The sequence below is a fragment of the Neocloeon triangulifer genome, unplaced genomic scaffold, assembly GCF_031216515.1.
Source record: "Neocloeon triangulifer isolate White Clay Creek 2 clone unplaced genomic scaffold, ASM3121651v1 ptg000012l, whole genome shotgun sequence".
In the NCBI taxonomy this organism is placed as follows: domain Eukaryota; kingdom Metazoa; phylum Arthropoda; class Insecta; order Ephemeroptera; family Baetidae; genus Neocloeon; species Neocloeon triangulifer.
This window is the reverse complement of record NW_026775554.1, coordinates 3,687,994-3,713,902: the sequence shown is the minus strand read 5'-3', so window position 1 is coordinate 3,713,902 and position 25,909 is coordinate 3,687,994. Positions and strand designations below refer to the sequence as shown.

The window sequence follows — 25,909 nt, the reverse complement described above, 5'->3', positions numbered from 1 at the left end:
TGCCCGTTGTTGTTTGTTAGAGGGGGGAGGGGGTGCTGACTTATCTCAATTGGTGCGTGGGGAAAGGTGGGAGAATTTTTTTATTTTCTCCTTTTAGCAAGATTTTTGTGGCGCGTTCAAGACAAGAAGAAACTTGTCAAATCTCGCAGACGCATTTTCGGTCTCAACCGCTAACCTCTTCTACAGGAGCACAAAAGGAAAAAGATTTTACAAATTATATTTGAGATTCCATAAACACAAATTGCATTTTATGCCAATTTATGCTAATTATTATTTTATTAAATTAATTCGTGAATATGACATATTATATGACTTTGATTCCCCACAAATTATAGTATGTAAGTATTTATATTAAGGATTTAAATTATAGTGCATTATTTTTTATTATTTTAAAATTTTTTTGGTTTTTCCTGCAAGAGCAGGAATATGTTTTTGCTGAGATCCGTTTCCGTGTTCAATAAGCGTTGTGTTTGTTTTTTCTACTTAATGAAAAAATATGATAAGAAGTAAAAACTAAAGGGGGAAAAATCCTTTTCAGGTTCAAATTGATAAATTTCATAAAAATTGCTGCAAATTAAATGAAATACCACCATGCATTCTGCAGTCACTGTCGTTGTTAAATAGCGTTAAATAGATTTCAATGCTTACATATTTTACATACATCCATGGATATTATAATTTAATTTGATTATTACAAAAATAAAATGTTACACGAAAATTGCGATAAGGTAAAAACCGTATAAATTATAAATTTTCATAATATGAAAGAAAAAGCTTGTCATGTTAAAGGGAAATATGTAAAAAACTTTTTAAATATAAGATTGAACAAAAATTAAATTTTTCGAAATTTTTATTTTACATTTTATTTTAACCTTTTTTACTACCCAGTTTTTTTCCATAAAAATATCAATTGTACCAGGAAATGCAACATAAAGCGGAAACATAAAACGTTTAATAAACAAATTAAACATTGAATATTTTCATTATTTTCGCATTTGCATTTCTGACAATTATTTTTCTTTGGTTTCATGTTTTCCGATGTTTTCTTTTTACATCATTGATTATTATGGAGCTTCTGCGTCTGCGATCGCTTGCATAAAAAATTATTTTCGCGGTTTTTGCTGCGGGATCCATTTTTAAACCAATCACAGAGAACTCCGCCGGCGCAAGTAGTGGGTGTGCCTCTTGTTTTGCCTTCTGTTTGTTTTGTTTCAGTCGGCCATCGGCCTCTCAAGAATCTTCAAAGTTGAAACTAATTTTAGAAGAAAATCTGTGAGAAACCCCCTTTTCTAAAAAAAGGTCCGAGGAGAATCACAAATCTATAATTGTCGATGTGAGAATGTATTTAATCTTTTTGACAACTTACAGGAAATTTCTGATCTCCAAAAAAAATCAACACGCCTGGGAACTTTATTGCTTGTTCCGAGATGACCAGAAACAAAAATAAATCCGGTAAATCTTCTCGATGGGACTCGAGATCTCCTAGTGAGTCTAAAACCAGTCGTAGCAAATCCAGCAAAGGTATGTATGGTGCAAAATTCCTCTCATTTTCTGCCGTTCAGTTGTACACAATAAATTTAAAGAATTAATCATAAATTTTAAATTAACGTATTATACAAGAAAAGGTTGTTATCTTTCACTAGATATTACTTTCATTTACAGATAAGTCTTCTGCAGCCGGGAGAGCATCTCCACAAGGCCATCGAGGTGACCGACATAACAATCAGCATCGTCCCTCTGAACCAAGGAGCAACAATGGAGACCAAAATCCCTGGCAGTACATGCCATACCCACCTTATTACTACCCTCCTCCGTATTTACAAAGTAAATATGCACCACCGTCTCTTTGGCCTCCGTTCTACCATTCTAATTTTGCGGCTGGCATACACGGAAGCAACTCGAACAGCAACGTTGGCTTCCAAAATTACTATGGGATACCTCCGATGCCTCCTCCCTTTGGCATGTTCAGAAACACTCCTCACGAGATAAACCAAAGAGATGGAAACAGACAAGATCCTACACATAAGAACCAGGAGGCAGAGGAACCGCCTCCCCTCGGCTCGGAGGCTGCGAGAGAGAAAGAAAGGGCGGCCATCGCTGAAAGACTGAAGCAATTTGACAAGAAACCCTGCGGAGAAGTTGCAAAGCAATCAAAGAAACCCAGCACCCCCACAAGCCCTGTAAAAAGTAGTTCAACTTCTGTCAAGTCCACGAGCGCTTCTAAGAAACCACTAACTAAAAGCAAACCGAGAGAAGAGAAATCTTTAAAAAGGCCTTCATCAAACTCTGCCAGTGAAGTCCCAAACAAAAAATCAAGTAACAGTGATGTGAACAAGGACATCGCCCATCGGATATCCTCAATGGGTCTTGTTGAAATAAAAAACCTGGTCAACCACCCCCAATCGGTGAAGTCGCAAGAAATTCTCAAAGCCCTCATGGACCATTACCGAACACTTAAGGGAGTGGAACTTGATAAAAGAAGACTTCTTGCTCCTACTACATCAAGCTCGGCACCGTCATGCAACCAGGTGCTCAGCGATGTTGATTCAATTGCGATAGCAGACTTGCCGCAGGAGATCATCACGCAGCTGGAAAATTTTCTTGGTTGCGACCTTTTTACTCCAGTTGAGTTCCAACCTAGTGAAGAGATTGCTCTGGATCAACTGAACTCTCCTCCACTAAACACTCATTCGGACACTCCTCTGGTTGTGGAAGAACCTCAATTGGTGTCAGATAATCCTTCTATAAATGAGATGCCAGAAAATGAGAACATCAGAGACCCAGAACAAATTTTGGAGGAGCTCGTAATTATTGACATGAGAATTCAAGCTGAGATGCACAGGTAATTGTTGTTAAATTGATTTTATTTTGTTTTTTAATTCCCTTTTAAATTTTTCCATAGAAAAATGGAATTATACCGTCAGTTGCATGAAATCATGGTCAGATCCTCTCAAAGCACTTTGGAAAATGTGGAACCATCTCAACCAAGTGAACAACAAATTTCAAGTTCCAGCGGAGATGCTCTGCCGCCTCCTATGCCAGTAATGGATTTGCCGACTCAGTTTCCTGCTGAAAGTTCTTGCAGTAGTGAAATTAGCAAGCCCTCTGGTGAATCTTCTGCCCAAAATAAACAGCCAAAACCGAGCAAATTGCACAAGAATGCTCGTGAAGGCGCAGTGCATGACAAAAGGCAGCTTGGAGTGGACAAAGCAGAAGTTAAAAAGCAATCCCTGCAAAAACATGCTGCTGCAAAAACAGTCCTCAAGGAGAGAATCTCGATTGACATTAGAAGTTTCAGAATTGAATTATATGACTTAAAAGTAAGGCTTTTTATTTTGATAACAAAGGAATTAGCACTTATTTTATATTAATTCAGGTAGTAGATTCGACAACCATAGTCGCAGCCTGCAACAATCACAATATCTATGGATTTGATATTTCATCTTCAAAAAAGACTCATGAATTTAAAGGCCACGTTGATGTTGTAACTTGCTTACTGCCGGTTAAATATAGGAGAGAACACATAGAAGAACAAATTATCTGTTCGGGTGGCTTAGACGAGCACATTTGTGTGTTTGGTTATCATGTAAGTAAATATATAATTCAATATATAATATGTATATATTTTAATCTGTGTACTAATTCTAAATTTTAACAGAGTCAGCAATGTGTTGCAAAACATTATGTTGCAAGCCCCGTCCTAAGCTTGGCATTCTACAATGATCTCGTTACCAACTCAAAATTGCTTTATGCCGGATTAAAAAATGGAATGGTACAAACTTACGATGTTGAGGTATAGAAAATTTATTTCAGTCAATTTCAAATATTTTAAAAATGGTTATCTTGCTATAGAAATTTGTTCCAAGGGGCAGTCTCGATTGTGGAAGCAAAGCAATATCTGCTTTGCTAGTAACTAAGGAAGGGCCTCGATCGATACTCATTGTGGGTGCAGAAGACAAAACAGTTTGCATACGAGATGCCTCGACTGGTAACTAATTTGTAATAATCAAGGTATAATTGTCTAAAATTAATTTTTAGGGCTTTATTTGCGACAATTTAACTATTCGTATGTAGCAACAAATTTCGTCCTGCATGGAGACTCGCTTTTTTGTCAAAGTGTCTCAAACGGTGTGACGTACTTCGACATAAAGGTATTAAGGACAACTTTTTTGTCGAACATAAAGTTTTAATTTTTTTTTTTTTTAGACTGGTGAATATTTGGGATTCCTGAAAGCTAATTCTACTGTGTCAAGGATGGTCAAAACAGAGAATCTACTTATAGCAACCTTGTTCAGTGGTTCAATGAGGGTTTTTAACATGGATGTGAGCATTAATTAGCGTTTTATAATTCCTTCCTTATACAAATATTTATAGACTAAAAGATTTGTTACTGAAATCAGTGGCGAAGGGAAGCTGTTCAGATATATAGATGTTGCAGATGAAAAGGTAATCTAAACCTTGATATCAATAAAAATAAACTGAATAAATTGTTTTGGCTTGCAGATAATTGTTGCTGCAAGGATAAATGATATGATGGTGATACCGTTTCCGTTGGAGATGAGAGAAGCCCTGCGAAGTCGATGAAACATACAAATTATTTAATAAAGTAAAATTTATTAAAAATTTTGTTTCAAAAAGTTATTTATTGAGAATGAACTAAATTGTAAGCAGACATAAAGTTCAAATAACTTAACAAAAAGCAAACTCATCGGCACTCCCTAATAATCTTCTTTCATACCCCCCCCCCCCCCCCTGTTAATTGACCAACAGCAGATACCAAAAACAAGTTATACGTTGACAAAATTTTATGAGAAAGTTCTTAATGCCCAATTGTCTTAATGTGATCACTCGATAAGCTTCTTGGCTTTGAAGAACCGTCTGAGATACAGCACTTGCCAAGTGGCTAGTCCAAGAAGGCAACACATGCTGAAAATACTGAAGTACAGTACACGACTGTTTGTTGATTCTGAAATAACATTTAAATTGAAAAAACACTTGTTAAAATTATCACTAGTAAAAAAACAAACCATTAGTGTCTCTCATCTCCTCCTCTCTCTTCCGCATCATGGCAAAATCTTGAACAATTGCTTCCGACAAATCTTCAAGCCTTTTCAGTTCCACTTCCATGGGTTTCAGTTTGGCAGCCTCTCCAAGCTACATAAATTTTAAGACTTAAAAATCATGCTCTATAGAAAAAAAATGCTTGTTGATTATTAATAAAATTTCACATCAATTACAGGAGACTGCAATCTCATGCGATTAGCTGACAAATTGAACGTCCAAACCACACTATTTATTTTAAAATCTAGTAATGTTAATTGCTTTTAATTGGTTTCAAGGAAACTAACAAAATTGAAAGGTGCAAACATAATAGAAAGTGGAAATCAACTTTACCAAGCTCTATCACCATATATCCCCATGGAAAATAAAAATGCATGAATAAATTTGATTAAATTTTCTGGCAACGTATTGAATGAACGCCTAATTCATTAAATAGATTATTTGTTTCAAAAGTAAATAAATTTTCTCACCCCTTCGTAATTTTTTGCCTCTATTCCTCTTTTAGTAACAAGGGACACTTCTTGAGCCACACCTCGATGAGCTAAAAATAAAAAGTACATATTAAATCAATGATGCTTGAAAATTAAAAATAATCGCTTACTTGGAGGCACTCTTGACATGAAGCAAATTTCGAACGTGTCGTAGGTTTCAGTCACAAATGAGAACTTTCCTTTGTTGACGTCCTCTTTTTGAGATAAGATGTGGCCCTTTGAATCGCGAACCTGGATTTGAAGGAGAATGATTATTTTCTAGTGATAAAAAAAATCCTCCTGAATTATGCGTACCACGTAGTCAACTTTTTGCCCTGGAGCCTCGGACACTTCGTATTCTCCACTCATAAAGACGTCCACCTGAAGTTCCTCTTTCAAGCATTTTTGCATGTTGGGTTGAAGGTGAAACATGATGCCGTCGACGCCTAATATAATGCTCAAAATGAGCACAGCGAATGCAGAGGAGCGCTCCATCGTTACGGATCAAATTTCTTTGCTCTGGATACTGTCCCAACTCATCGAAAGTCCGAAAAACTGGTGGACACAGAAGTTTTATTGTGCGGCAGTCGGTACGTCTAGGGATGAGTTGGCAGCCATATGTTGAAAAATACAACTTTTTAACAGTTTAACCAACGTAAGAACACATCACATTTTTATAATATGATCTGAAAATTATTTATTTGGGATCCATTTTTACAATTTATTTCTTAAATACTAATATAAAATAATAAATTTAAAAATTCATGATCTTTATTTAATTTTTTTCTCAAGAATAATGATTATTATAAGTTTATTCGGTTGGCGAGCTTGCTATTTTCTCTGTTTATATGTCGTGCCTTGTCGAGAGTCGAAAGAAGTGTGAGAACCGGCTTAAAAAATCCATAATTTTCTTCACACAGGATATATTAATGAGGACGAGGACTCTAAAATTTAATACTGGTAAGATTAAAGGTTTTAGTCTTTTGATTAAAGCTAACGCAGATCAATTTAAACCATAGATTTTCCTGGAATGCTCGACTCTTTTTCGTCATGGTCAATGTTATGAAAGGATCTTTCATCACTTGCGACCCTGCTATGAAACAATTCCTTTTGCATCTGGACGAAACTCTTGCCCTTGGAAAGAAATTCATCATTCAGGACTTGGACGAAACTCACCTGTTTGTATCAAGCGAGATCGTTGAAATTCTTCGCAGCCGTGTTGACGATTTGATGGACCAAATCAGTTACACTGAGAAGGCTATGTAAATTGCGTTCTTGAACTCTGATCAATTACTGTCTTAAACATGGTTGCTGAACGAGAGAGTGGCCGAATTAAAGAGGCCAACCAGAGGCGCGTTCTTGATGAAGCGTCCCGAAAGCGAAGGGCTCGCAAAGCCCTCGAGGCTCTGGAGCAGGACAACTTCCACGACGACCCTCACGCTGACCTTGTTATGAGCAAAAAGGTTCCCAAATTCCAAGAAACGCTGGAGAACAAGAAAAAGAGGAGCAAGCGCACACAAGAGTGGTTCAAGATGCGATTCCGCAAAAATTTTGCCCAGTTGCTGGAGGAATCGAGATGCTACCGCCCTGACCCTCCCAATTATCAATCCGCACTTGCCCCTCCATCTAAACTACCTGAACGGCATTTCTGCGCCATTTGTGGGTTCCCCAGCTCATACACTTGTGTACAGTGCGGAGCAAGGTATTGCTGTGTCAGGTGCTTAGGAACTCATCAAGATACACGCTGCCTCAAGTGGACAGCTTAACTTTAGACTTTCTATTTAAATAACAATCCCTTGATTAAAGTAATTACAAGTAAGAAAAAAAAGAGGCAAATATTGTGAATTAAATGCTCTTGATATGAAAATAAAGATTGGAAACAAAGAAAAAAGTTAACATCACTTCATCTAGAATTTATTTGAAAAATATATTGCCAAAATCCCACATGGTTATTGTTTAAACATTTCTTTCTTGATTTTAGATTATACATGTTATGGCACGTGATTAACAAGAGGTATAAAAATTCCAAAGACTTTTGTGTAGAGCCAAATGGCAAGTTTGATTCAATATGTTGATATCAGATCATAAATTTTGATTCAGGGGAAGAGCTTGCAGTTGCTGTTCCAAGTTATACGACCGTGATCATTCAACTGGATTTCATTTCTGGCGAGCATCTCTAGGGCCTTAGGGTAGGCATCATGTTCCTTTTTCAACACCCTCTCTTGCAAAGTTTCTTCAGTGTCATCAAGCATGATGGGGACGGCCTCTTGGATGATAATGGCGCCAGCATCAATTTCCTCCTGTTTTTTTTTTTTTAATGATAAAAATACATTGAAAAGTTTTTTGGAAAAGTTAAAGCACAGCCAAATACCTCAACAAAGTGGACTGAGCAGCCAGTCACACGCACGCCAGCAGCAAGAGCCTGGCGATGCGCATGAGTTCCTTTGAAGAGGGGCAGTAAGGCAGGATGGATATTAATAAGGGCGCCTCTCCACTTGCGCACAAATTCGCCAGTCAAAACCCTCATGAACCCAGCAAGGCACACAATGTCCACGCCAGCATCTCTCAGCTCTTTGTCGAGCTGGCGATCAAACTCCAGACGAGAAGAAAAATCACCGTGTGAAATGACCTGCAAGAATTTGAGAAGGGCTCGTTACTTATTTATTAGAGCTAATTTTCTAACTTGCCTTTGTAGGAATGTTGTATTTGCGAGCCCTATCAAGACCTTTAGCATCAACCTTGTTGGAAATTACGATCACAATTTCAGCAGCACTGTTTTTGGTGGGATCGTTCGTGTGGTCCAATAAGGCTTGCAGGTTGGTTCCGCTGCCAGAGATAAGGACACCGACCCTCTTCTTTAAGGGGCAGAGACCAGATCGCAGAAGGGTGGGCAAGAAAGGGCGCATTAGTTTTTCCATTTCCTCCACAAAATTGTTCACAAGCACTTGAGCTCCGTCTGGGCCTAAAACATTATAAACCATGAAATTACAACTAAACATTCTGTGCAAAAAATTACCTTTGCTTTTTACATGACCAATTTCAACACAGTCTTCTTTCTTAAGAGCTTCCAGGACAGCAGATTTGTCTGATGGACTGACGACCAAAACGCCACCAACTCCACAATTGAATGTACGGAGCATTTCTAGTTTGTTGACTTGACCTAAAATCATGTAAAATTTTCTTTTATAAATTTATTTTTTATTGGAGCCTTTTACTATTACCAGCAGCAGCCAGCCAAGGAAAGACAGGAGGAATGGTCCACTTTGATGCATTCAGTTCAACGGCCAATTCTTTAGGCAAAACACGAGGAATGTTTTCAAGCAAACCTCCTCCAGTAATGTGCGCAAAAGCTTTTACCTTTCCGCTTTTGAGCACAGGCAGAACATGCTTTACGTAGATTTTTGTGGGAGTGAGAAATTCCTCTCCTAATTTTGCATATTTAACTTAATTAATATAAAAATATTCACGAGTGAAAAAAAGTACCAAAAGTTTTGCCGTTCAGGCTGAAGGGCGCCAAATTGCTGTAGCACTTTCTAACCTTCTCCATAACTTTCCTGACCAAACTGAAACCATTGCTGTGAAGACCACTCGAAGGAAGTGCCAATATTATGTCTCCCTCTTTGATGGATGCAATCTTTGGTAACTGCGTCTTGCGCTCAACAGCCCCCACAGCAAACCCAGCCAAATCATATGTGTTTGGACCATAAATCCCAGGCATTTCAGCTGTCTCTCCACCTAGAATTTTAAAATTGCTTATAAAATACATCTTGTCATTCAAAAGTCTTCAAAAGTACCAATAAGGGAACATCCAGCCTGCTTGCAACCTTCAGCAATGCCCTTAACTACGCTCGATGCCACTCCAACCTCCAACTTCCCTGTGGCAAAGTAGTCTAAAAAGAACAGTGGCTCAGCAGCATGGGCGAGAATGTCGTTGACACACATTGCCACCAAATCCATGCCAAGGGTGTGGTGGATGCCAATTTCATGAGCAATCTTTAACATATGATCAATGATTGAGCTAAGAATTAATTGCCTTGTTTTACCATGAGTTTTGTCCCAACACCATCAGTTCCAGACACCAAAATAGGGTCTTCGTAACCAGCCGCACTGGTATCGAAAAGGCCCCCAAAGCCTCCAATAGACCCAAGCGTTCCGGCCCTCTTTGTCAGCTCCACCATTGGCTTGATGTTCGAGACGAAACTATCTCCAGCCTCAATGTCCACTCCTGACGCCTTGTAGGTAAGGGCTCCTTTCATCAGAATCGCCCTGATGACGCCCTTGTGTCCAATATCAGGCCTGAACTGGGCTCCGTCAAAGACGATACCTCTGGCGCCTTCGGTAGCGCTGGCTGCAGCACTAGGAAGACAGGGCGCGATGGAAACGACAATTAGGACACGGCCTCCGTTGGTGACCAGATCGGATCCGGAGAGAGCAGTGCCGCTGTGGAAAACTAGGGTGTCTGCCCGTTTGGCAACTTCATCCAGGCCTGAAATGACTTGGCCCTTTGAGGAGGTAATAGGGTAGCCTCTGCTGGCCATGATCACTCCGACAGCATTCAGGTGAGATTTCCATTTCAGTTCAGTCTCCAAAAGCTTACCAGTGCAGCAAGCCTGATCAATCATAAATTGAAACAAATAAAAATTTACCAAATCAAGAAAATAAAAATTAATTAAAAATTGCGTACCTTCATTACGTCAAAGAGATCAAAGTCCATCAGAGGCAAAATGACTTGAGTTTCGGGATCTCCGAATCTGCAGTTGAACTCTAGAACTTTAGGGCCATTGTTCGTCATCATCAGCCCAGCATAGAGAACTCCTGGGAAAAGAAATTATTTTCATAAAAAGAAAAAAAAATTGTTTTTGTCTCAAGTACGCACCTACAAACGGGGTGCCTTCGGATTTCAATCCAGCAACAGCCCTCTTCAATACCTCCTCCTCCACCAGCTTCAGCTCCTCGTCGGTGATGAAGGGGCAGGGACAATAAGCTCCCATTCCACCAGTGTTCGGACCCCTGTCTTCAGCCATCAAGCGCTTGTGATCTTGAGCTGGCAACATTAGGCGCACATTTGTGCCGTCCGTAAATGCCAAAACCTGAAGATTATGTAAATAGTTAAAACAGATTCTCATAATTTTGTTTAAAATTAAAACAACTTACTGATACTTCCTCTCCAATAAGAAGTTCTTCGACAACCACAACATCACCTGCCACCCCAAACTCGCGCTTGGTCAAAATAGAGTCAACAGCTTTGCATGCCTCTTGAGCGTCAGCAGCTACGACAACACCTTTTCCAGCTGCCAGGCCACTTGCTTTCACAACAAGCGCTGGGAACGGAGAGCTTAGAAAAATATTTGTTTAATTCAAAATTAATTTGTTGGTGCCCTTGTAAAAATTATACAATTTTAATTTTTTTTTCAAAACAACAAAATTATGCATACTTTTTGATAAAGTCTTTAGCTTTGCCAGGTTCAGTGAAGGATTCCCAACGAGCCGTTGGAATTTTGTGTCTGTCCATGAAACTCTTGGCCCAGTCCTTGTTGGCCTCAATCTTGGCAGCCGCTTTGGACGGGCCAAAGCACAGAATTCCCTCCTTGGCCAGTTCGTCTGCAATTCCACTTGCGAGTGGGTCTTCGGGTCCGACGACCACAAGCTCGACACAATTCTGCTTGCAAAAAGCGGCCACGGCTTTGAAGTCGTTGACTTTGACATCGGCCACAACCACTTTTTGCTCCTTGGAGATGCCAACATTGCCCGGAGCTACAAAAATCGTCTCCACCTGCGGTTAATTACAAAAAGCTGCCATTTAGAGGTAAATTATTTCAAAATTTTAGAGACAACCTTGGGCGAGCTTCCTAGCTTCCAGCACAGGGCATGTTCGCGGCCACCGCCTCCTACCACCAGCACTTTGCTGGTCATCTCGGTGCTGCTGATTGGAAATTAAAGAGGATAGGATTAAATTTATAAATGTGGGATTAGAATAAGAGAGAAATAAAGAGTGCTGACGAGGGGGCAAAGGCCAATCACTGGATGCAAATCAATGCAGGCATTGACGTGCGATAGCAGAGTGCATCAGGCCAAAGACCCTTGCATATTTGTTAGAAATGGTCTGAATCGCATGAAGTTGCTCAAGAACTTCACTTACGAAGAGAGAAAATAAAATGCTCAGAATTTATGAATTGGAATTTATCAGAACATTTTTTAAATTTCTATCATTTTTAAATCGATTCAGAAAATTTTTGTCTCTTCGTTGTCTCTTGATTTTTCTTGAAAAATAATAATAATTAAAATAAACAATTAAAAAAGCCGAAAAAATTTATAAAAATTTGTCGTATAATGAACAACTCTTGCAGTGAAATTTTTAGCTCAGCTAATATAATATAATGTAATTTATTTAAAAAAAATGTAAAATGCGAATCAAGTATTATAAAATTTGAACAGTAACTATTTGACAGCATAAACTAATAATTTAAAAACAATTTTTAAGAAAATCATTAAAAATTAAATATTCTCCAATCCGGTTTAAATTGGTTTCCACAAATTTTACAATTGCAATAATAATTCATGTAATTATCAAAGTTATGAATGATAATTTTAATTACAAGGTTACCAAGAGGTAACTAGCATAGAGTGTGTAATTATTTTGAACAAAATCGTGACGGCTTTAATTATATTCAAGGACACTCTCAAATTTTAAAAGAGCTAAATAAGGCATTCGTGCGGTCAAATGTATGTAATGCGTGGAATTTATGAAACACGAATTCTAAATAAAAAAAATTACTTTGGCAATTAATCATTATTTTTACCAATAAAACGACTTTTCCGACGACGAATGTCACTCGTTCAACTTTCCCGTGTCCCGAGAGCTGAATGAAAATCGACCAGTCCGCGTCCGAGGGTCGGTTGACAGTCAAGGGCAGAGGGTCACGCACGATTGGCGTTGCAGTGACTGCAAGTAGATCAAGTGACCACGAGACTAGTCGAAGATTTGGCCGAATTTGTGATGGAAGAGACTAGAGAGGGGCCCCGCAGGCTGATTGGGTGACACGGCGGCCTGTTGATTCTGGAAGAATGCGGCTGGCGAGCCGGCATAGGCAAAAAGGCACCGCAGCGCCTTGCCGCAGCGAGTCACTTTTGTGAATGGTGCTGCGACCTGTGGATAGTGAACCCAACTCACTTCCTCCTCCCAGCATAAATTACTAAATTTAGGCGCGGGTCGAATTTATCAGCAAAAATATATTTTCTAGAAAACATAAGTTTTTGAGTTAAAATTAATTTACATATATTTCTTTAATTATTAAAAAATAAACTATATTTTATAATTATAATTAAAAAATTACCATTTTTTTAATATCACATTGGAAAATAAAAATTTTCATTCTCAAGCGACAATAGATTGTGAATGCAAGCACTGCGGTAAGAAATGTTCACAATATCATATTCTTGAATGAAATGCACGAAAACTAAGCCTAAGAGAGGCTGCAAAAATCAGAATTAACTAATTTTGTACTTTGTAATAATTATCGAAACAAGCTTAATTGTAAAATTAATTTTAGGAAGACAAATTAGCTTTAGACACCCGTTGTACACCTAGTTGTGTTCAATAAATACTCTATCTATTGGAAAATACATTAATATTTAATTCATATTTCCGTATTAAATTCCACAATTATATACATTCTGATTGAAAGAAAAAAAAATGGAAAATATAAATATTTCATTGCTATATTTTTATTCAAAATTTGACATTCAGTTTTATTATATTATACCGAACATATAAACCGAATGGAGTGCATTGACCCACTGCAGCCCTATTAAACTGTCAAATGAGTCAAAATGAGTAAGAGGCCCATATAACAATAAATTAGTTATTAACATATATAACAAATTTAATAGTTTATAATTCACTATTTTATTTGTGTATATATTTTTAATTTTTAATAACGAATACTTTGAAAAAAAATACTCAAAATTGAATTTGAAATACAGGGAAAGTCCTAAATTTTGAAAATTTAATTCTAGAATCCACTTTTTTTTTGTCTTATACAATATTTCACAAGTGAAGACAATTATCTTTTTTGGCACTAAAAAAAATGCAGTCATTACATATACAGGCCAAAGCTGCGTACCTACTGCGAATCAGGCTTATCTTTTAAATCCCCCCAAAATCAACTATCCTTTTCCTTTCAAACCCTGGCCCAGGGGTTCCAATGATAACCATGTTAGGGCCAAAAAGTGTAATATGGGTGATTTTTCTTCAAATTAAATATCTATTCTGTAGTTTATGTAAAAGGTTTTAGGTGTTTATTACATTTATTTTCTTACAAAACCGTTTTTGTGCAAAAAATAAATTAAGCTGAAGGAGAAAGTATTAAATACAATAAATAAATTAATTAATCTATAATTAAACAAAGTGTACAAGTGCGCACTCAAGATAAAGTCAAAGAGTCGGACTTTTAAATATTGTATCGTTGAATTTTTTATTATAAAGACGTTTCAGTTTTTGTTTTTGATCACGGCTTAATTAAGCAACAAGTCTTCAAAACTAATGCAGTGCATTGTTTTTTAATAAAAAATTCAACAAGGAAAAGGCCCAATTTTGACACTTGCACACACTTTTTGCTTTTACAAACTGTATTGAAAAAGCAGCACACACATATTTATATCAAATTTTATGTCATTCAAATTCTGCTTTAGGAAAAAATGCTACTTTTGATTTGTTGAGCGTATACGCCTCAAAATTTTCAATTTAATTACAATTAAATGAAAGCTTATCATTTTTTGCTTCTTTTCACAATTTATCATCAGTTAACTTTTTCACTATTTTGACTCTAACAAATTACTTTTGCCAGTGAGGTCAAGTCAGAAGAGTCAGTTTTAGACATGCAGGAAATACCCGTAACTGTTTAAAAGCTGCTGTGATGTTACTTGGAGCAGTAACAGCCATCCTGCGAATTTTTCTCAATCCAGTCTAGGTAGCGGGTCACTCTGGTGTAGACGCCAGGGAAACCAGGGCGAGCACAGCCATTGCCCCATGACACAACTCCTAAAAGTTGAATAATTTATAGAAAATTATTGCTTATTCTTTTTCTCTATTTTAAATTTCAACTACAGAAAAAACCTTTAATTTATTAAAAAAAAATTACTAGAGGTAATGTAATTTGTCGTTTTTTATTATTTTTATGTAAATGTGTAAAAATATTTGTGGTCAAAAATAGTATTTAAAGATTTTACATACCGATTAATTCAAATCTCTTGTCTTCTCTCTCAGTGATGAAGGGTCCTCCACTGTCTCCCTGCAATATATTAATATGATTAAGTCTTATGAATTTAAATATTTTATAATGTTTTGCACACCTGACAGGAGTCTTTTTCGCCATTCGGGTATCCAGCGCACATCATATTGTCTGTGATCATCTGCTCGGTGTAATTTGTCTTCCTGCAGTCCTCATTGCTCATGATGGGCACGTCCACTTCTCTCAGAACGCAGCTCGGCTTGCCGTCTTCCTGCGTCGTACCCCAGCCAGACGCTGTTCCGATCTTTTCCACGTATAACTCGTCTGTGAATTAAAAATTCACACCTCGTCATTTCAGCAACAGAGCCACAGGAAAATATAAAAATAACAAAAGTGGGCGCCTGCCAAGAATTTATGCATTTAACGCGGCTAGAAATTCGGACGCATTTAGCGTTTTAAATTCATTAATGTTGTGCTTCATGTGCTAAATAATAAATAAGTTATGAAATATATAAAATAAACTGTAAATTAATACCCTAAGTTTTGAAAATATAAAATCATGCGAATTAAAAAAAAAAATACGTTTAAATTTTTGAAGATTTTTTAAAGATTATTTTTCACAGTAAAAATTGAGCAATTTTTAAACAATGTGTACCTTTGTTAGTTGGTAAGCAAATGGGTTTGATGTTGGCCGAGATGGGCACCCTGTCGTTAAGCCTCAGCAGGGCAATGTCATGGTCGAAGTTGAGGAAGGTGAAATCCTGCACAATCGCCCTGAGCACAAAACGTGCTTCTGGCTTGCCTTCCTTGTCACACCTGTCGTGCTCTCCAAACGACACTCGAATCATGAACCACATGAAGCTGCAAAAAAATAATTCAATTCTGAAGGAAAGCGGAATCCAAGTAGCAATAATTGAAGCATTTAAAATACACCTAAGCCTTTTGCAATCACGCAACTTTTCAGCAAATTATTTTCTGTTTTCTTCAAGGAGACGAGACAAATTAAAATGAGGAAGTCCTACAATTGAAAAATTACACCGACTGGCGCCTGTAATACGAGTTTTGAGGCGACAATAAACTGTTCTGCAATTATCATGCAACAACTCATAACAGTAAAATTATCATAAAACCAAACCTGCCCTGACCATGTTATGGGCAACAATTACAGTTTAAAATGGGCTATGTACAATGATAAGTTTAAATATTTTTTTATCAATTCCAATAAATGAAAATTGGTTGTACCAAGGACAAATTATAAATCGCAAATTTGATGGGTTAAATAATATTTTCTGATAATTTCATCAATATCACAGGATTTTAACTTGATAAAAATATTTGTTCTATCAAATTTTGAAAGGAAAAGAATATTTATTAAATTAAATTTTGTAAAAAAAAATACCTTTATATAAAAACTTGTTGACTCATACTAAAAAAAGAAAAAATATAGGTTAAATCATATAATTAAAAAAAAATCATTTGTTCTGTTTAAATTGCTATGCAACAAAAAAATTCAGATCTTCTATTACTAAAAAGTAGTAAATTTAAAAATTAGAATTAAAAATGAACCACTCTCACCCTCTGACACAATGGGCCGCAGTGACGACGTATCGGTCGTTGATAAGGGTGCCGCCGCAGTAGAAGCGTCCGAAGTACGAGAGCCGCGCCATCCAGGGGTACTCGTTGATCGCCGTCTCCTGGCCGCCCACGATTCGACTATCTTCATTTTTCTCGCCACACACTGCAAATCAGCAAAAATTAAAATTTTTGGCCATTGACCAGAAGAAGGGCGGCAGAAAAGCTTTCTTCTCGGATAATGAATTGCATGCAGGTCAAAACGGTGGCACGAATTCCTCGGCGTATTTATTACAAATAGAACGCCGCGTGCATGCGTCTTTGTATTTGTACCAGGCAGGTCTGCACGCGTGGGTTGCGAAGAACCATAATGTAAAAAATATATATAACTTGCGGGCCCTTTGGGTGGAATACAATGGAGGCAGAGAGAGAAATAAATAAAGCATACTGTTTGTTCGGGAAGTTGAAACATTATTGTCGGACGCGGTAATTTATTCGGATGATCTCATGGCCGGTATATAAGACAAGCTCAAGGTATCCAGGTCATATTATTCTGTTTTAGCAACTCGGTTTCATTTTGGCAATTTTTGCAAATTTGAGTTTTTACGAATCACATTTTTTATCAAATGGCTAATGGTGTGTATTTTCAGTCAGCAAAAATTTAAACATGAATTTTTTAAAGACCAGATATTTATAATCATCAATTACCCTATTGATATTTTTAAACTTTCAAATCTTTTCAAGTTAGGTTTCATTTATTTTTAATTATATATATATATATATATATATATATATATATATATATATATATATATATATATATATATATATATATATATATATATATATATATATATATACATATATATTTAAGCTCTCTTATTTTGAGAATCACGTGCAACAAAAAGTGATAGTTAATATAAATAAAGTGTGCCAATATGTCAAACAGTCTAAATATAGCGTGACAGCTTTTTCTTAATAGACTGGTCTAATGTTACCAGTTAATCGATGTTCGCCGATATTTGCATGCTCCTCTCTAGCAATTATAGAATCGTGGGAAACGAAAATGACCAAGAGCTATTATTATGATCCACTTATTGTTAGTCCAAGCAGGTTTTTGACAACCAATCAAATTCTCACCACATATAAAATGATCTAGCTGGAATTGTGACGTACGCCGTGAAATTGGCTAAATTTAATTATTTAATATTTAAGAAGAATATCATCTCATCCCTTTTGATGCGCTGAAAGAACCAACCATTGGCTAAACTAATAACTGTGTCTTAAAAATTGCTCCCATGGAGGCCTAATTTTATTGCTTGCATTTTTGTTTATTGAGCTGACTTGTCTATATTAAAAAGTAACCTCTCCCGACTATTGTGCAATTTTTTGCCCTATTCCCAAAACACACAAATCTTGTGGTCAAGAATCAGTTTTAATAATTCCTCCGCTACGCACCATCCTCTAATAGTTATTTAATAGTTTTCTTATCCTGCGCATTATCGTCATGTTTTTCGGTTGTAAAATGCTTCTCGTAATTACTACAAATGAGGTCGTAATTTGACGGCCGCCTCAAATTTATTTCCCCCTTGAAGCCGCCAACTGAATAAAAAAGTAGAAGAAATGAGTCAGTCGAGAGAGAAAGAAATGAAATATTTAAAAAAGTCGACCGCGCCCATAGTCTCGTGTCAGATGATTATCTCCAAGTGGGTCCTGTGTCATTAAAAATTTTTATTTCATTTTTGGGCACACGCTGCTGCTGATCTTATATTGCCATGGTGGAAAAATACTCTTCGAAACAATAAAAGTAACGAGTTAAGTGCATTTCTTTGTTTCGTTAAAAAACAAACAAACAACTTCAGGGCTGTTTCGAGATATATGTGAAGTAAAACAGGATCTCATTCATTCATGCAATACTTATATTCGTTTGATCTGTTGAGAGTCAATGGCCATATAAAATAAAGCATTTATCAAGGAGAAATAATATATGTACCGGCAAGGATGAAATTGCTCTTGAGAGAAGGGCACGTGCTTTCCTCCAAGTGCAACTCAATACAGGTATAAATATATGATTTGCATTTCGAACTCACCGCAGTTGCATGTTTTTGTGGTGACTGTTTGTTGCGCCGAAGCCGTGCCCGGTCTGAAGTAGCCGAAGAAGTTTTTCGTCCCGGTTAACAGGCCCTGCAAGTCAACTTCGATGAGTAAAAGAAAGCAGTCGTGCAAAAAAATAAAAAACGGGCTTTCCCGCTGATTCATTTTTTAATGGCAGCAGGTCAATCAGGGTTTGGGTTATTTCCTGAATTCATCACACTAAAATGTAATTTCTTCATGAGTTGCAAGATACTTTTTTTTCAATAATAGATTGAGGAAAACGAAGAGAGACGTCAAATATGTCAACGTTTTTCCTCAACGTCTTATTCATAAAACGTTCGTCGAGTTGAAAGACGGCTTTCATGTGATTGTTTTGAAAAATTATTAGTGTTTAGATTGTTTGACGAGTCAAAGCATGTAATTTCTGCATCGTTCTAAGAACACCGGAGACGTGAGTGATCACAAAAAGAAAATGATGAAGAGAGACAACAAAGTTTCTAAAACATCCCGTTCGGTAAGAAAGTATGAAGCGAAATAATAGCAACTTGGATTCTATCAGGTAAAAGTTTAATGCTCAGGTTTTATTTTCAAAACTTGTAATAACTTTTTTTAAACTTTTTGTTAGTAATCCACGTGGTTTCTGTTATGAAAAATTATGAGGAGTAAAATAAAGCGTTGATTTTTGCTAATTTATAATAAATTATTTATTGTAACTCATCTACTTTTTTTGCTGATCAGTCCTTAATTGGACGAAAACGCGTTACATGACATGGAAAATCGCTGAGTGGCTAATTTTTATTAATTTTAATAAAGATTTTCTCTCCATAATATTTTCCCTAAGGCAATTACAAGAAACCGCGCGGACTAATCACAGAAAAGTTAAAAACTGCAACTGGGCGTAGCAAATTTATTTATGAAACTGGTAAGAACTCTTCATACTTTTGTAAAAATAAACTTGAACTTGACCCGGAGTGAGTGCGTTATGCAAATGTTGGTTTGAAGTATTGCGATTGATCTGGTTCTTCCGCGGAATGAGGAAATTATCGCGCCGTAATTAGATGGTAATTATGTATGCAAGCTGCCGAGTGTTTAAAAAACGGTTGTTCTCTCGTCAGTGCTGCAAGCATTTGAGTCGCCAAAGTGGCTCTTGCAATCTCGCAGAAGCGCGTCTTAGGAATCGATAATGAAATGCATTCCTCCACACGGTCACACCGGAAAGCCAAGTGTAATTTATCCATTTGGGCTTCAAGAGCTTCTGCCGGTTGTCATTTATTTTGAGCTGAAGAGTGAAAAGAAAAAGAGGGAAAAAAATACTAATAGAAATTTATATAAAATGAACAAAATTACAAGAAATTAAAATCGAGGTAAAAAAAAGTGATTTAAAATTTTATACAACTTACATTTTGCAATAAATTAAATAAATATTTATGCAAACCAAAGTGGTGAAGAAACTGCAAAATTAAATTAATAAAAATTGTGAAAGTGAAAAATTCAATTGAATATCCTTAATATTTTCAACTTTAGAGCAAATTTTCTATACAGTGAGAACTTATCATTTTCTTCAATCAATTGCAATTAATGTCTAGTTTGCAATCGATTAAGTGACGGGAATAAGTGTCACAACAAAATATCGTCAGTTCTCAGCATCTGTGAGCAAGTGATCTCGAGAAACCTGCTGCGATTGTTGATCTCTCACCTTGGCAAGATGCACGTCAGTGGCAGCGACGGCGTCTTCGGCTCGGATGGTGCCGGCGAGGTGGAGAACGATGACGACCAGGAGCACCGTCCTCGAGGCCATCTCCGATAAGTCAGTTGTCGGTGACTGAGTGAGTCCGCCCGACACTGCCGCGACGACGACAATGACGACGGATGATCAGCTCCGTTACACTCGAGGAGGTGGAATATAGAGGCTGGGTAAGATCTAAAAAAAACAAGTGAGCCTAAGCACGGCGGCGGCGGCGGCAGCGGCGCACGACGAAGAAAGGTGTACCCTTCTTCCTCCAGGTCACGTGACCTTCCTCATGCACAACTCGGTGACTCTCGCTCTGCTGGACTTTTTCCTTTAATTGACGCGCGTCGGACCTATTGCTCGCGGCCCAGCCGCACAGTCGAAAGTAATAAAAAAAAGAGAACTTAGTTTTTACGCCTAATTGATCTCTTCAGGATGCCCTCTGGATCTGAACGTCATTTTTACTCTCTCATATTTATCTTGCAATTATACTGCAAGTTTTTTTCTATTATTTTTTTTTTATTATTTTCATTTTTATTACATAGGTTTTGAAAATTTGGTGGTTTTAAGATAGAGATCAAACCAACACTCTAATAATGCAAAAATTATAAAATTGGCTCGCTTTTCACGAGGCACGGCATCTGATGGTTTTTATGACTGCATTTGAGATGGCTGATCTATTCATTTCCATGAATCACAGACTTAGGTACTGTGAGCGCAAAGATTTATAATTATGATAAATTATATGAATGAACTTATACTAAAACTAATTTGTTTAGTATTAAGTTAAACTTAACCTCATTCTCTTATCAATTTAAATTAAATCTTTTTTAACCAAAGCATATTTTCAATAAGAAATGTAAAAGTATTCTTAATATTAATTTTAATCACATTTTTTACATGCCATTTATATTTTTAGTTTGCAACATACTTTTAAAGTAAACAATAATACTTAATTATGAAGGTTTTTATGCTAGAATTTTTATACTTTTGTTTCACATCCGCCCTTTAGATCTTTGAATGAATGGATGGCTTCAAACAATACAGACGCAGGATGTGCAATGAGATTAAATCGACTTAGTTACGCTTGTGAGCGGTGACCTTTATCAGCACGCAAAAAAATGGTACACGTCTACTTTAAACTGAATTAGATATATAATCACGCGATTTTTTTCAATGAGATGATAATTAGTGTACCCTAGAAATACGATTAATCAAATTTATTTTATATTAAAAAAATGTAATAATATCATCTAGTTGTGATATTATTATGACACTACTGAGCATGAAAAATGGCATTGTATAATTTATTTCTTAATTATTGGTGTATACTTGAAGCAATAAGAGATAAGAAAAGAGCACCTCATTCTGAAATGTCTTCGTTTTTTGCTCAAAACACAAGCGAGATTCAAAATCAATATTAGCAAAGCTTAAACATAGACTCTGGAGCGTTGTAAATTAATAAAAAAAGAACAACAAGGATGGTAATATAATGTTAAATTTTGAACTTTTTCCAGTTTAATAATGAAGTATAAAATATAGAATCACATTTTCTTTAAACTGTAAGAAGACAATAATTAATAAGTTATTATAGCTCAGTTGACTCCACTTGGCTACTGTGCGCTTTCCACTTGACCATCTGTGCGAGATATTCAAGTGCGCCTCATCTCATCTGCCTCCATTTATAACGTGTTGAGTACATTTGCATTTTTATCTCATGTTGAGCGTGAACGACCCCCACCGAGAGAGCACTCAAAACAGGACTCTCCTCCGTCATATGCACGCAGTATTTATTTAGTCAGTCACGGAGAACGGCGGGGAAAAGAAAGATAGTGTCGCGTCAGTTTCGAGATTATAATTTTTGTTCGGCTTCAGTTGTGAATTTTTTAACAACGAAAATGTCTGGCAAAAAGGTCTTTCACGTTCAAACAGGTATTAATTTTATTTTGTATTATTTTATTTGTTTTTTTTAAATAAATTATTTTTAAAATTTTCAGTCTTGGGCCTAGTGGATGTCAATGAACTGGGTCGGACCCTCACTCATGAGCACGTCTCGGCCACGGTGGCTGAAAAGCCGGAGGTTTTCTACCGACCTGCTCCGGACAACGTCGCTTCTTTGCCCAGTTTCAATGACAAAACAATTACTCTGGAAAACGCAGGCATCGTGCGCCAGTATCCGTAAGCAAACCACCATTTGAATTAAGTGAAACTTAATTACATGCAGTTTATTGTATTTTTATAAAGGTACAGTAACGTCTTCAACATGGCATTCCAGGACTCTTTCAGCCACCAAGCGGTCGTGGAAGATTTGAAAATATTCAAAAACTCTGGTGGTGGGACCATCGTGGAGAACACTTGCCCTGGTATAGGCAGGAATGTGGAGTTCATGGTGCACGCCAGCAAGGCTGCTGGGCTGCACATCATTGCAGGAACTGGTAAGAATTTGAAAACGAGAATATACGTTTTGCTAAAAAAAATCTTAAAATAAGTGGAATATTCCAATCCAGTTCAATTGTAATAAAATTTAAAATTATGATTTAATCGGATTTAATAAAAAAAAAAAAATGGAAAAAATTAGCCATAGAAATTTCGAAATTTTTTACCCTATTTTTTAAAGCATTTAAAGGTTTTTGACACTTTCAGGTTTTGGATTTTTCATTAAAAATTTTTATTTAATAAATTTAAAATTTTGTTTGAATTAATTTTTATTTTTTATAATAATGAAGAAGTAGACCGCTTTTAGATAATATTCTTAAAATGATATTTCAGTAAAAAGGTGTCCTAATTTTCAGGATTTTATGTAAAGGAGGCGTACCGTGGACATGAGGCGTTATTGGGCAGCTCAGTTGAGGAGTTGGCGAAGACAATCAGGACCGATTTAACAGAGGGTTGCCCTGAAAAGCCAGAGGTCAAGTGTGGTGTCATTGCAGAAGTTGGCAGTGGTTGGCCCATCAGTGGTAAATTAAAAAAAAAAAAAAAAACAATCAGAAAAGAAATATTAAAATTTAATTAAAAAATAACATTTTATTAATCTTAACAAAAATAATTTAAAATATTTGAAAGATGATAAAAAAATAAATAAATAAAATAGATGTTTAAAGTAATTTTTCTTTTCAGTTTTTGAGAAAAGGGCCATTCAGGCGACAGCCATCGTGCAGGCCGAGCTGGGATGTGGCGCCTCTTTCCACCCTGGCCGAGATTCTGGCGCCCCTGAGGAAATCGCCCGCATCTATCTGGAAGCAGGCGGCGCCAAAGACAAAGCCGTCTTGTCCCACTTGGACCGCACCCTCCACACCAAGGAGGACCTCCTGAGTTTTGCCGAGACCGGGTTCTACTGCCAGTACGACCTGTTCGGCCAGGAGACTTCGCTCTACCAACTCAACAACCAGGTGGACATGCCTTCGGACGCGGAGCGCGTGAACCGAATCAAGTGGCTCGTCGAGGACGGACGCGCCGACAAAATCACCGTCGCCCACGACATCCACACCAAACACCGCTTGGTAATCATTTGAAGGGGATAAAATAATAATTACATGGACCAATATTTTAACAGCTTAACTACGGAGGTCACGGATATGCTCACATCCTCTTGAACGTGGTGCCACAGATGAGGGTCAAAGGACTCTCTGATGACGTCATCAACGGCATTTTGATTAGGAACCCTCGAACCTGGCTCGGCGTGGACCCGAACTACCAGCCAAAAGCAATTACTTTACTTTAAAATGCTTAATAGAGTATTAATGAGTATTAAGAGTGAGTTATGTTGGTTGTGCAAATTTAATGGAATTAAAATAGCTTGGAAAATGTTTATATGAGTTTATAAATAAAAGAAATTGTAAATAAAAATTAGAAAATTTGTTCAATTAAACCAAAACTATACATTTTAAAAATATGAACAAAGTTATTTTTCAGATTACATAATTTGTTACGAGTTTAATTTCTATTTAAAACATTATAATCCGCCACCCGCCACTTCCTGAATGTCACTTTGATCATAATGTTTTACGAAAGGCAGTTGTGCAATGACAACAATCAAATTATTGATTTATTGTGCACAACAACCATGAAGCCTTAGCAAAAACATTTAACGGCAGCTATAAAGGAGCGGCAAGCGCCCCTCATTGCAGTAATTGCGGCTAATCCAGTGGCGCGCACAGAGCGTTGCAGACAGTCTGCATTTCTCGCTTCAACATCTTTAAGCCAGTTATCAGTGGAAAATGTCCAGCATTGAAAATTTGCCGCCCCTTTTTGAAGACATGATGAAGCCTAGCAGCTTCTTTGACCGGGACTTTGACCTGGACAAGATACTGAAGGACGACGAGACGCTGAGGTCACTCATACCCAATCACGGAATCAAGTCCATGCGATGCACCAATTTCCAACAACGCAGGTTTTCGGATAAAACGGCATGTGACGAATCAATTATTCCAATAAACGACGAAAACGGTTTCCAGGTAATTTACATTATTTTGAAAAGAATCGAGATCAAGCTGTACAAAATATTTTTGGTGGAACTGATTTCATTTTTATTTTAATAAATCATATCAAATTGCATAATTTCGTATCAGGTGAGTGTTGATATGAAGAGCTTCAAAGAGGAAGAAGTAAGTGTGAAGACCCTGGGAAACCAATTGATCGTCGAGGGAAAGCAGGAAGCGAAACAGGGCGAAAAGGGATTGTTGAAGCGGCACTTTGTCAGGCGCTACGTCATTCCAGACGACGTCGATCAAGAGAAAATCCAGTGCGAGTTGACTGAGGAGGGCCATTTGGCAATCACCATTGCCAAAAAGGAAAGCGAGCCCCAGGTGGAAAAAGTTATCCCCATTATTGTAAGCACAAGCCGCAAGGCGCCAACCCAAGACGAGGACTTGTCTGAGAGCGCTGAGCCTCAGGCCACTGATTTGGAAAACGAGGATGAGCAATAAATGTTGCCGAAAAGATGTTCTACTTTCATTCTTATTTTTCTTAATGTGATAAATTTATTTTACTTTTAATTGAAAATTTTTTTTTTTAATAAAATCATTCAAAGAAAATCTGGTGAAATAATTTAAATAATTCCTAGTTTATGATGATTGCACATTTTTTTAAATCAAGCTAATTGCAGCAACACGCAGCGCTCATAAGCTACGCAGGTTGCCTATGTAAGACCAAAATAAAAACTATTTAATGAACTTAATTAAGTTGCTAATCATACAGAATGATAGTGACACTGAAGCGTGGATTTTTAAAGCTTGAAACCGTTGAATTAATAGCATTAGTCTTTATTTATAGATGATGACAATTAAGAAATGGCATAAGTAATATTGGTCTATACAATTCACCAACAGTTTCCAGTGTTTTTTTTTCTTTCTAAATTTAACATCAATTAACAACGTTTCAGTGTGCATTTGTTTATAATACATGGAAATTACACATACATACTGTATTAACTAAATATTTTGTCTCTACGTTAAAAGGTAACACGGAACTTTGAATTAATATTTTTGGAATCATTCGTCCGCTTCGATTCACTTTTTTTGATGCACAGCTGCTAAAACTCTTTCACTCCCACCGAATACGCTTCGACTCGGCGGAATAATGTTCTGTTGAGAAACAAAAACCGGCAACAAACTAATGAGATTCACTTTTCAGTTACTACGAGCGTCACGATCACAAATAAATGCGGCGCAGGTCGGATGGAGATGTGATTAAGTTGCACTGCGGACACAGTTTTTTAGCTCCCTGTTGAGCAACAGCAAATTAGTTTTCATAAT

At 36.9% G+C, this 25,909-nt stretch overlaps 9 protein-coding genes across 10 annotated transcripts in view; 5 read left to right on the top strand and 4 right to left on the bottom strand.

The window, feature by feature from the left end:
• Positions 1-1,162: 1,162 nt before the first annotated feature.
• LOC132197724 (uncharacterized) lies at positions 1,163-4,642 on the top strand. Its single transcript, XM_059621214.1, has 11 exons — positions 1,163-1,299; positions 1,369-1,521; positions 1,663-2,842; positions 2,903-3,320; positions 3,377-3,586; positions 3,659-3,793; positions 3,853-3,988; positions 4,039-4,151; positions 4,207-4,323; positions 4,375-4,446; positions 4,504-4,642. The coding sequence occupies exons 2-11, from the start codon at positions 1,428-1,430 to the stop codon at positions 4,582-4,584; spliced, it is 2,556 nt and encodes an 851-aa protein (XP_059477197.1). The 5' UTR covers positions 1,163-1,299; positions 1,369-1,427; the 3' UTR covers positions 4,585-4,642.
• Positions 4,643-4,738: 96 nt separating this feature from the next.
• LOC132197725 (transmembrane emp24 domain-containing protein bai) lies at positions 4,739-6,157 on the bottom strand. The gene is made up of 5 exons (XM_059621215.1): positions 5,847-6,157; positions 5,663-5,783; positions 5,532-5,602; positions 5,028-5,154; positions 4,739-4,966 (listed from the first exon to the last, which is right to left on the bottom strand). The coding sequence occupies exons 1-5, from the start codon at positions 6,024-6,026 to the stop codon at positions 4,845-4,847; spliced, it is 621 nt and encodes a 206-aa protein (XP_059477198.1). The 5' UTR covers positions 6,027-6,157; the 3' UTR covers positions 4,739-4,844.
• A 192-nt stretch (positions 6,158-6,349) lies between these two features.
• LOC132196846 (general transcription factor IIH subunit 5) lies at positions 6,350-6,797 on the top strand. Its single transcript, XM_059619761.1, has 2 exons — positions 6,350-6,491; positions 6,551-6,797. The coding sequence occupies exon 2, from the start codon at positions 6,582-6,584 to the stop codon at positions 6,795-6,797; it is 216 nt and encodes a 71-aa protein (XP_059475744.1). The 5' UTR covers positions 6,350-6,491; positions 6,551-6,581.
• A 38-nt stretch (positions 6,798-6,835) lies between these two features.
• Positions 6,836-7,450, top strand: LOC132196845 (zinc finger HIT domain-containing protein 1). Its single transcript, XM_059619760.1, has one exon. The coding sequence runs from the start codon at positions 6,836-6,838 to the stop codon at positions 7,295-7,297; it is 462 nt and encodes a 153-aa protein (XP_059475743.1). The 3' UTR covers positions 7,298-7,450.
• On the bottom strand, positions 7,430-12,600 carry LOC132196844 (trifunctional purine biosynthetic protein adenosine-3). 2 transcript variants are annotated; one of them, XM_059619758.1, is made up of 14 exons: positions 12,332-12,600; positions 11,367-11,454; positions 10,967-11,304; positions 10,686-10,866; positions 10,408-10,621; positions 10,216-10,346; positions 9,575-10,141; positions 9,326-9,524; positions 9,015-9,266; positions 8,753-8,956; positions 8,548-8,691; positions 8,219-8,493; positions 7,903-8,160; positions 7,430-7,831 (listed from the first exon to the last, which is right to left on the bottom strand). In XM_059619758.1, the coding sequence occupies exons 2-14, from the start codon at positions 11,442-11,444 to the stop codon at positions 7,628-7,630; spliced, it is 3,045 nt and encodes a 1,014-aa protein (XP_059475741.1). In that variant the 5' UTR covers positions 11,445-11,454; positions 12,332-12,600; the 3' UTR covers positions 7,430-7,627. The 2 variants fall into 2 exon arrangements, with proteins under 2 accessions (XP_059475741.1, XP_059475742.1); XM_059619759.1 differs by having other exon boundaries at positions 11,367-11,451.
• A 994-nt stretch (positions 12,601-13,594) lies between these two features.
• LOC132196837 (trypsin-1-like) lies at positions 13,595-20,339 on the bottom strand. The gene is made up of 7 exons (XM_059619751.1): positions 20,124-20,339; positions 18,424-18,517; positions 16,337-16,499; positions 15,417-15,622; positions 14,883-15,085; positions 14,764-14,821; positions 13,595-14,571 (listed from the first exon to the last, which is right to left on the bottom strand). Exons 1-7 carry the CDS (start codon positions 20,223-20,225, stop codon positions 14,450-14,452), a joined length of 948 nt encoding a protein of 315 aa, XP_059475734.1. The 5' UTR covers positions 20,226-20,339; the 3' UTR covers positions 13,595-14,449.
• A 1,594-nt stretch (positions 20,340-21,933) lies between these two features.
• On the top strand, positions 21,934-24,008 carry LOC132196836 (phosphotriesterase-related protein). The gene is made up of 6 exons (XM_059619750.1): positions 21,934-22,088; positions 22,154-22,334; positions 22,401-22,591; positions 22,949-23,113; positions 23,274-23,656; positions 23,710-24,008. The coding sequence occupies exons 1-6, from the start codon at positions 22,055-22,057 to the stop codon at positions 23,875-23,877; spliced, it is 1,122 nt and encodes a 373-aa protein (XP_059475733.1). The 5' UTR covers positions 21,934-22,054; the 3' UTR covers positions 23,878-24,008.
• Positions 24,009-24,128: 120 nt separating this feature from the next.
• On the top strand, positions 24,129-25,457 carry LOC132196841 (alpha-crystallin B chain-like). Its single transcript, XM_059619754.1, has 2 exons — positions 24,129-24,610; positions 24,725-25,457. The coding sequence occupies exons 1-2, from the start codon at positions 24,374-24,376 to the stop codon at positions 25,079-25,081; spliced, it is 594 nt and encodes a 197-aa protein (XP_059475737.1). The 5' UTR covers positions 24,129-24,373; the 3' UTR covers positions 25,082-25,457.
• LOC132196833 (E3 ubiquitin-protein ligase RNF220-like) overlaps positions 25,402-25,909 on the bottom strand; it is a 42,349-nt gene continuing 41,841 nt past the window's right edge. The window contains exon 11 of the mRNA XM_059619747.1: positions 25,402-25,877. Within this exon, the coding sequence (XP_059475730.1) occupies positions 25,806-25,877 (72 nt within the window). The 3' untranslated portion in view covers positions 25,402-25,805. The remainder of the gene's footprint in view (positions 25,878-25,909) is intronic.